Source organism: Cornus florida, unplaced genomic scaffold (genome assembly GCF_030987335.1).
Source record: "Cornus florida cultivar Cherokee Brave unplaced genomic scaffold, ASM3098733v1 CherokeeBrave_3.0.0_Hap2_Chr06, whole genome shotgun sequence".
In the NCBI taxonomy this organism is placed as follows: domain Eukaryota; kingdom Viridiplantae; phylum Streptophyta; class Magnoliopsida; order Cornales; family Cornaceae; genus Cornus; species Cornus florida.
In genome coordinates, this window is record NW_026775576.1 from 97,665,928 (window position 1) to 97,675,438 (window position 9,511).

The 9,511-nt window shown below is 34.8% G+C and overlaps 1 protein-coding gene and 1 non-coding gene across 3 annotated transcripts; both read right to left on the bottom strand.

Annotated features, from left to right (window-relative positions):
* Nucleotides 1-1,195: 1,195 nt before the first annotated feature.
* On the bottom strand, nt 1,196-9,075 carry LOC132313198 (PRA1 family protein A1-like). 2 transcript variants are annotated; one of them, XM_059811881.1, is made up of 8 exons: nt 8,767-9,075; nt 8,382-8,422; nt 8,209-8,287; nt 3,965-4,051; nt 3,802-3,890; nt 3,624-3,695; nt 3,366-3,520; nt 1,196-1,534 (listed from the first exon to the last, which is right to left on the bottom strand). In XM_059811881.1, the coding sequence occupies exons 1-7, from the start codon at nt 8,922-8,924 to the stop codon at nt 3,417-3,419; spliced, it is 630 nt and encodes a 209-aa protein (XP_059667864.1). In that variant the 5' UTR covers nt 8,925-9,075; the 3' UTR covers nt 1,196-1,534; nt 3,366-3,416. The 2 variants fall into 2 exon arrangements, with proteins under 2 accessions (XP_059667864.1, XP_059667862.1); XM_059811879.1 differs by having other exon boundaries at nt 1,196-1,539.
* A 60-nt stretch (nt 9,076-9,135) lies between these two features.
* Nucleotides 9,136-9,209, bottom strand: TRNAV-CAC (transfer RNA valine (anticodon CAC)). Its single transcript has one exon. It is a non-coding gene; the product is annotated as a tRNA-Val (tRNA).
* Nucleotides 9,210-9,511: the final 302 nt, after the last annotated feature.

Genomic DNA, 9,511 nt, shown 5'->3' on the forward strand with positions numbered 1-9,511 from the left:
ACTGAGCTAATGGGCCATTTTTGTTTCTGAATTCGTGCATTAGTTATAAAAAATCTACCATCTTAAATAAACCCAATTTATTTTTCCTTAATAAACCAATTTCATCAATAAACCCAATTCAATCAATAAACCCAATTCACTTTTTCTATTTTAATTCTATTTAATTCTGCTTGACAACAAAATCAAAATTTTCAGCTAACTAAGATTTAATTTTTCTCAATACAATAGTTTTGCACACTCTCTTAGTCTCACACTCTTCACCAATTTATAAGCATTCAATGTATTAACAATTTACTAGAATTATCTCAATATTTCTTTACAAAAGTATATAAGATACTTATAACTTTACAAAATTCACAACTTTTTTCCTCATCATCTCTACAGGTGAAAGACTCTGGAATCCAAATTTTTAATGTAGACTGGTATCGTGACATATTTTCACCTGATGATAATTCATTTTTTTTTTTAAATAAAAAGAATCGCTTGATAAAAAAAAAAAAACTAGCCTTGTATCAAAAAAATTTAGAATAATATTTTACCTTGATAATAAACTATCAATATATATATATATATATAAAGGTCATCAAACTTAAAATTAGATTACTTATAACGGCCATAGGAGTTTATTAATTTTACGGATCAATTAGTAACTGGTCACCTCCATAGACAATATAAAAAAAGAAGTGTAGCGATGTGAAGAGTTCCAGTCCGACTCTGTCGAAATTGAAATGATGCTCACATTTTGGTGTACATAAGCCATCGCACCGGTTTTTAAGGTTTTATGTAAAGTATAAATTAGTGATAATTACTACAAATAAAAAATATACATGTATATGAAAGAGAATATATTTCATAGTAAATCTTTTTTAAAATTCTAGAAGTGATAAAACCAAAGAGTAAAATACTAAATATTATATTTAAAAACCATCCAAAGGGTAAACCAATTATATCTCCTCTCATTTCAATATAAAAAGTATAGGGTTCTAAGTCCCTCCAAGAGAATTGCGGAGGTTATTTGTTAGAAAGAATATATATATATATATAAAAGAATTCTTAGATTAAACTCTATATTTGAAGAGTGAAACTTTATATAAGAAATGTTTGATTTATACAAAGGTGATATAAATGAAGTGACGAATGTAATTTATGCGTATATTAAGGGTCTGAAATTTGTACTGGTAGAAAGAAATTGATGGGATTCATAATCAACCTTATAAATGAAATCAACGTCTTTGAGCTACAATATTCAAAAAGTAACAAACTTTTCCCTCTAACAAATATTATATAACAAATAAAAAACTACACACTTTAAATAGTAGTTTAGATTTAGATAGATAGATTGGACGACAAAGGCAACAGTTATTTTGCTAAAACAAAATTTCCTGACAATTTACAACCCGATAACCATCTGCTAAGTTCCGTCACCAGTGATTTTAACGTCACAGCCAAAGAAAATGAATCCATTGCAGCAGCAGCAGCAATAGGAAAAATCCCCACTTAGAACAGTTGCATTAGCTTCAGACCGATCAAGAAACTGCCCTAAACAGAGAAAAAACACATACTCAGTACAACCATAAAGCATAAGAACAGTGATAATAATCAACAATACGTTTAAGAATCAAAATCAGTACCCCCGACTTCTGAAGCTTCTCAACCCTGGTAAATGAGATACTTAACCACTCTAGATTGTATAATAAAGAACAGACACAAGTACCGCACCATCTTGACAAACCTTGCTTATAAAAGAGACGAAGAAACATAACTCCCGACTGCTAAGTTACAGTCATTATTAATCTTCATCTGTCTTCTACAAGGCAGTTTCATCAAGATGGATGTCAATCCAAGAAAATGAGATGCATCCTATAGATAGTATATAATCATAAATCCTTGTTCTAATACATATTGATGTGTGATTTATCATGCCAAATGGAAGCAACACAAGTAAAGAGGGAGACATTTTCTCAAGAAATCAAAATAAAAGTACATAGCCTTAATAAGAAAAGCAAGGGAATAGACGAATCCCAAAACATTATCAGTTTCATCTCACTCCAATACTCCATGCTACCCATCTATTAAGACAAAAGGAAATCCTTGTATTCTAGCAGATATGGAGGATTGATCCAATAAAAGGAAAATATGTGGCACAAACTACAAACATGAAGATACACTAATTCTATCAGTATCAACCACCCATATATTCTCATCCTTTTATTCGAGACAACTGATTGAAGAATACACTGAAAATAAAGGTCAAAAGTACTACACAATTTCTCAGCATTCTCAAAGGCAATAGTACGAAGGAAACCGCACTGACACTCGGTTCTTCTCCCCTACCTTTTTGTTTGGGAATAAGGTTGGGGATTTGGCAGTTGTGGATTGTGGGTGTGGATATCATGTATTTTTAAGTAGGCTTATGCCCAATCCCTTTTTAGATCAGTTTTTACGTTATCTTGGCTCCGAGGGTTTCTGATATTAGAATAGAGCTGTTACAATTTAATCCATTCACGTTACTCTAAAGATAGCTTCATATGCCATCTCTACACAAGTAACATTTAAATCAAGGATAAATCACCATCAAGGGTGAGACTTAATAAGACAAATCCAAATATTTAACTCACACACGCTGCCTGACTTAAATACCCTTCCAAATCAAAAGGAACTTCTAATTTTAAAAATTATGAATCTAAAATAAACTTTTGAATCAAAAGAAATTTCTCAGTTAAAATATTCTTTAGAAAATTATTTACCATGTAGCTTTTGATGCTAATAGTCACACTTACAAAAGACACATGTTCCAAACCCCTAGCATCCAAGTCATTAATCTAGTCAAGGACTCAAGAACAAAATTCAATTTTTTTTAAAATTTTCTTACACTTTAGAAAACACAGATATTATCCAAGAATGGGTGCCGAATAATACCCAAAACTGCATGCTAAATAATAAGGCCTCATCCGACATCTGCAAATCCTAATTACACCGAATCTCATTAACTTTCCAACAAATAGTCCTAGTTTCAGTTAGGCAAGTAAGTTTGTCACTGACTTTCCCAAAAATAAAAAATAAAAGAAGCAAGATCTGGACAGATCCCTCCCTAACTTTCATATGGACAAACTATATCATTTTATGTCATGAAACTCCAGAAAGTGAATCCATAAACAGAGAACCCAAATGCAAGAATAGTAACCACCCAAGAATGGTGGAAAAAGCATGTAAACACTTATGACAAGTAATAAGTAAAAGAAGAGATGGAAGCTTGAAAAAAAAAAAAAAATTTATTTAAAAAAATTGTACAGAAAGGTTACTGAAATCCAAATAGAATACAAGGATCAAGCCCAAGTTATTCACATCCAATAAATTCCCCTTACCAAGCCAAAGAAGAAAATATAGTTACTCTCTTTCAATAAACTCCGTGGAAGCTACAGCTCACTATAATTTCGCCAAACTGCCCGAAATTCCTCACGGAATGTGTTTAGACGTGCCTTCAAATTAGGTGTTCTGAAGCTAGCATGGATGATAGTGGCTGAGATAGAGATAGAGAAAGAGAGAGAATCAGTTAGAAAAAAGTACATTAATGTCAACAAGCAAACTTGACAATGTCATGAGATACTGAGGGCATAACATACCAAGAAGGCCAACGGCAAATGCCCATAGGACGCTTAAGAGGCCACAAGAAACAAACCAAAGGATGAAACTTACTACAATAAAGTGGAAAGGAGAAAATACAGTCGGTCAATATTTATAAAAGAAAACCAACATTTCTATCATAAAGTGGAATTAAACAAATTTTTTTCAAACCCATACCAGAAGAGAATATAAAGATGAACACCCAACGAGGCCGTCCGCATATAAAAATTGATCTTTTAGCTGATGGGCGCCCTCGAATAACAGGCCTAGAAATTCCAAGAAGTTATTCAAGCACCAATACTAAAGGCCTTGAAAGTACAATAAAAGGAAACAAACTTACGTTAGAGGAGGCCTCATCTTTGCAGCTAAATGTGGAGAAAACTGCCTAACAGTTCTTGTTACCTTTTCACTAAAAGTACCTGCAAAGCTGTAGCACCAATCCTTAGTGAACATGATGGGCAAACTGACAGGATGGTTAGGAGAAAAATTGAAGTATCGTACAATGGTTACGCTATTGCATATGTACATGTTTGTGCGCTTGTGCAAGTGAGATAGCGATTAAAAGGTTCAATTCTCATTCCACTATGAATGATGCACAAGAAACCCAACGGATCATATTGAACTCTTCAGGTCATGTTAATCAAGTTGACAATACATTCTCCAATATACTATAATATACAACATCACTTTCATACTTTCACATATATTAAGCAACTTAAGGCCACCCCACCAGTACCATTACAGCTAGAAGCCAAAACAGCATGGTGTTGCAGGCCCATTTGTATTGTTATCCCTTTTCCCCTTATGATGGAATTTAGAAGATTAAAAATCATATAGAGATAATTTAGGTGGAAAAGACAAACAGTCATCTTAATAAATACCAGCTTCCATAAGTAACATACATTCACTTAATAATTACAAATTGGTCAAGTTATAGTCTTCTTAAGATTTCCAAATAGATAAAAAACAGTAAAGCTGGCATAGTACAATCACTTTGATAGGTATTTTCCCAGAACCTTTCCCTCCTCTTCATGTTACATGTAATTGTTAATCCATGAAACCTGCACGCACTTCCTTGTTGAATATAGAGCAAGTGTACAAAATTAGTATTTATGCAACCCTATTACTATTAAATTCAGAGAAAAACAAAAAAAATGACCGATTTTGGGGACGCGTTCCCCTTTTGAACGTTTTCTAATACATATTTACTTATCAAAAAAAAAATTCAGAGAAAAACAACATAGCCATACCCTGATGAAATTCAAAGGAAAACAGAAGGAGACAGAGAATGATTTATAATATTTATTTTAGGGCTTGGAAGGTTGCGGTGGGGGAGCTTTGACAGGGTAGTATTACCCATCATAAACATTCCTAAAAAATTATCTATAATTTTTTTAATATAAGAATAGACAGCATGTAAATAAAAAACAAAAAACAAAACTTTTTTTCCTAGTTGGTACTCAACACACAGTTGTCTCTTCTGAGACTTGAACCCTTGACCTCCCTTTGGAAAGTAAGAGACTGATACCGCTAGGCCTTGCCCGTTGGTAAAAAACAAAACTTGCTTCTCATAATTATTTAGGTTATAATTTACCATGACAAATAATACTATAAAGATCTCTTAACATGATTTTCATGACCACAACAGCCTTTGCACAATCAACCTCCTCTACCCCAACCCCATTTCATCTAGCAGGGAACCCTCTTTGATTGTAATTTTAAGTTGTGGACGTGATGGTGGTGTAACGAATGCAGGGTGTAATGGGTGTTACATAAACATTATAAAAAATCAGAGTCATGAAATATTCTCGACCTTATACACCATCATATGCGCTGACTTGGTTAAGTCATAAGAGAATTAGCCAAGTCCCTAGGGAGTACGGACACAGACTAGACTCGGCCAAGAGTTGATCGAGTCTGATGTGACTTCAATTCCCACCGATATATTGGCAAGTATTGGCACAGAATTGGCCGAGTCCATTGGCCAACACGCAAAGACTTGGCCGAGTTTCAAAACCGTGTCTCAAACTGCATCCTCAAACAGCGATGAACCTTATATTTTATCGTATACACTATAAATAATATGAGAAAATAATCTTATCCTAATCATCTATATTATTTTCTCAAGCCATTCTTCTATAGGAACATGACTTTAAATGCCTAAGCAATGGGCGCTGAGGAGACCTCACTGCATATCCACCTAGTTAGCAACTATAATAGCATGCACCACCTTGTTCCATTGTACCACTGTGAAGCCTAGGCACATAAAATGTGGCCCTCCATATACAATGTGTGACTATTGATGCATTTTGTGTATACAGTAATGTCATAGCTCCAGCGACAGCACACCATAAGCTGGCTGACTAGGATTCTAGAGGTACTTGATGCTGTCGTTGAAATCCAGGGCTTGTCGAGGCGACCACCCTTGTGGTCTGTACACACTTCTTGAAGTTGTTTGACACTTCTGCAGTACTTTCAGTCAACCCTTTTAAGTTTATCAAATAGAAATAATCAGACTTATTGTTTGTGACTATCAAGGATAAATCATTTGTAATTCATTAATTATTTGTTGCCTCCCTAAGAAAAGCATGGCTCCAGATTGGCTGTCACTAACACAACAAACAACAACAATATTAAATTCAAATTCACCAGCATCACCATCAGATCCACCTATACCAGTAGGACTGCCGGAAAATGCTTTTTTCTAATTACTTACTCTTTGGGGACTTACAACTCTATATAACATATAACATATAACAATATATATATATATATTATATTATATAAACTAGGGAAAAAAAAATATTCATATACATAAAAAATATTTTAAATATTTAATTAAATATTGGCAGATGCTAAAATTTTCCCTTAATTACTCCAAATTTGTTGTGCTTAGCGGATAATTCTAGCAGGGCGTCAATTATTTGAAAATTTTCTATGCGTAGAATGCACAAATAATTTCCTTAATAATTTTGCAAATGCCAAAAATATACACACTGCAAACCAGCTAGAGCAGACAAATGTATGAAGCAGAGGATATAAGAATGGGACATAACTTGTTGCTCTCATCAAACATATTGTTATATTAAAGGAAGTCACAACCAAAACCATGGTCATACGTCCAGAGTCTTATATCAAGTATCATCTTGTGGCTTGGAAGACGGTATGTGCCCCTTTGCATTATAGGGGCCTTTGAGTGACGATGTTCAGATTGTTTAATCAAATCTTGTTTGGGAAATATTAGTGAAGATTTGCCAAGGTAATCAATGATCTTGGGAGAAGGCAATGAAGGGGCAATTCTGGAGTATTATTAACATTAAGGGTGGACCTCAAGGGAGGAATTTTATTTTACAGGCCAAGTGTAGAAGGCATTGGGAGCAGGCGGAGTGAGTTCCCTAAATTTCTCAGTTTTGTAGGGGAGAAAAATTATTGTGAGATTCTAATCCATTCAGCCAGGGAAGTGTCCCTGAAAGCCTTATTCCCAGGACTTTTCATAACTGAATAATACGGAAAGGCACTTATTTATTACAGGTCAAGTCAGGTTTTGAGTGAAGTTGATGGGAGACCCGATCTTTAAGAGCTCTTTGAGACTGGTGGTTAGACTCTGCTATTAATTTCCTCAGAATCTTGTACACTTTTTCTATGTTTGGAGTGAGGTCGTCTCACAAGGGCATTTGTTGGTCAGACATGCCAGGATTCCCTTAAAAAGGTATTTGACATCTGACTTTTGAATATCTTGTTGTCCTCTATCTAGACTACTGCCATAGAGGATAGCTACAAACAATTTGGGAAGGATGGGAATATTCATGCCTAGTTGGTCTGCATCTATAAGAGGGGCTGAAAGGAGAACACTAAACATATTTCCACCATTGTTTGGGAGGCTGGTAGCTCAAGAGTTGTTTATATGGTTTTCTCAGCCTGGAAGGCTAAAGGTTATGCCTAGACTTGTCACCTGCAGATTCTCTTCTTGAATGCTGCAAGGAGGCTGCAGTAGTAAGACAGATTGTCAGGCTTGCCAACTGATGCTTTTATGTCTGATATAGAGTGTTTAGTAGAAGTGAGATAGGCACACCTTTGAGGATGTGGAGATCTATGGTCATAGGCTTAAGAGAGCTATGTCGGATAATTTCCATTTTAGGATATCTGGAGGATTTCCGAACTCTTCAAACCTTTTTTATGACTTTTTAGAAATTTGAGTTGTATAGGAGTCTATTTTATCAACTCTTACATACTTTGAAAAAGAATAGTACTATTCATGCCCCTGTTCTCTTTTTGGGTCATTATCAGTAAACCAGTGAGTCTTATAACAATCCAGAGATTCAAGAACTAAAAATTTGCTCCCAGTTTACAAAATATGTTGTTTAAGAAATTCAAAAGAGAAACATGTTCAAATGCTTAACAAATTCCAAGAAATGAAATGTTAACATATACAAAACCCTACAATAGAATTATTCTTCTACCAAAAAATCAATAATTCAGACCATTCAGATTAGTTCAAGTTCAGGCTTCCCATGCATAATAACAAAATAACACAACAGGCATCTCTAAAAACAGAAACAACACAACAGATGTTAAACAACATACCTGTCGTTTAGAAAAGCTATGGTAAGAGCTGTCAATCCGGCAGCAACAATGGCAAGCGGCCTCCTAAGAAATCCCAATCCTGCAATTGCCAACGCACACTCATACTAACACAAACACATGCATATAAATTGAACATTAGAAACGGGAAACTGAAGTTTTAAGGGTTCCCTTACCAAGAATGAATACCATCATGATGAAGTAATTTGTCCGATAACTGCAAACACAAAAAAAGAGTTTCAAAGCAAATAAAGCCACTTATAATTCCAAAATAAACCTAATCTACCGTTCGGTTTGTAAGAAAATGGAGGAAATTTTGTGAAGCATAAATTAAATATCGTAAAAAAATATAGCAAAATATCTAACCAAAAAAAAAAAAAAAAAAAAAAAAAAAGGTATACTGAGATCAATACTATGTGAGAAACTTATTGAGCTAGCAATCCGTTTCTAAGAACCAAAAGAAGACAAAATTGATCGATCCTAATCAACTCAAAAGAAAATTGCATTCATAAACATATATATGATGGCGATTGTATTGGAGAGAGGGATAGAGGAACGTACTAGTAGAGATTACACTTGAGGCGACTGTTCCATTTGGAGTAGGATCTGGGGACGGTGAATCTGGAGAAGAATTCAGAGAGAGGCCGAGGAGGCGATGACCAGTCGACCTCGCGTAGGGCTTCGATCAGATCTTCTGAGGTCACGTTGCCCCAATCCATTTGACAGATAGACGAAACCCTAGAAATCTATTGGTCAATTCGAGGAAGACGATGGACGCGTACGAAAGTCGATGAAGAAAAAGAAAAGAACGTGAGCACAGAAAGCTAAGAAGATCACAGGTTCTCTAATTGTGCGGTGTTCTAATGATGCGAATAAGAAAATTAAATACAGCGACAGACTACATGGTAGTGAGTCTAAAAAGTCAATATTTGTCTGAGCCCGGGTTCGAACCGGGGACCTCTAGTGTGTGAGACTAGCGTGATAACCAACTACACCACCCAGACGATTTTGTTAAGGGGCCTCTCCGAATAGATATTGAACTAAGGTCACAAAAGTATATATCAATTTTTTTAAGCAATTTATTTATTTTTACTGTTTCATTTATTTCAATGTCCAACATCACTTTGGTGTGGGTGAGACAATTGTTATACATAGATTTAACACTTTTTTATGACACACATTTTAAAATCGTGATGGTCGTAAATCTATCAGAACTTTAACCAGGAGTAGTGCCAACATAAGTAACCCTTGGGAAGTCTCTGATTTGGAGGAAAAAAAAAACGAACAATATTATATCTAAATAGAG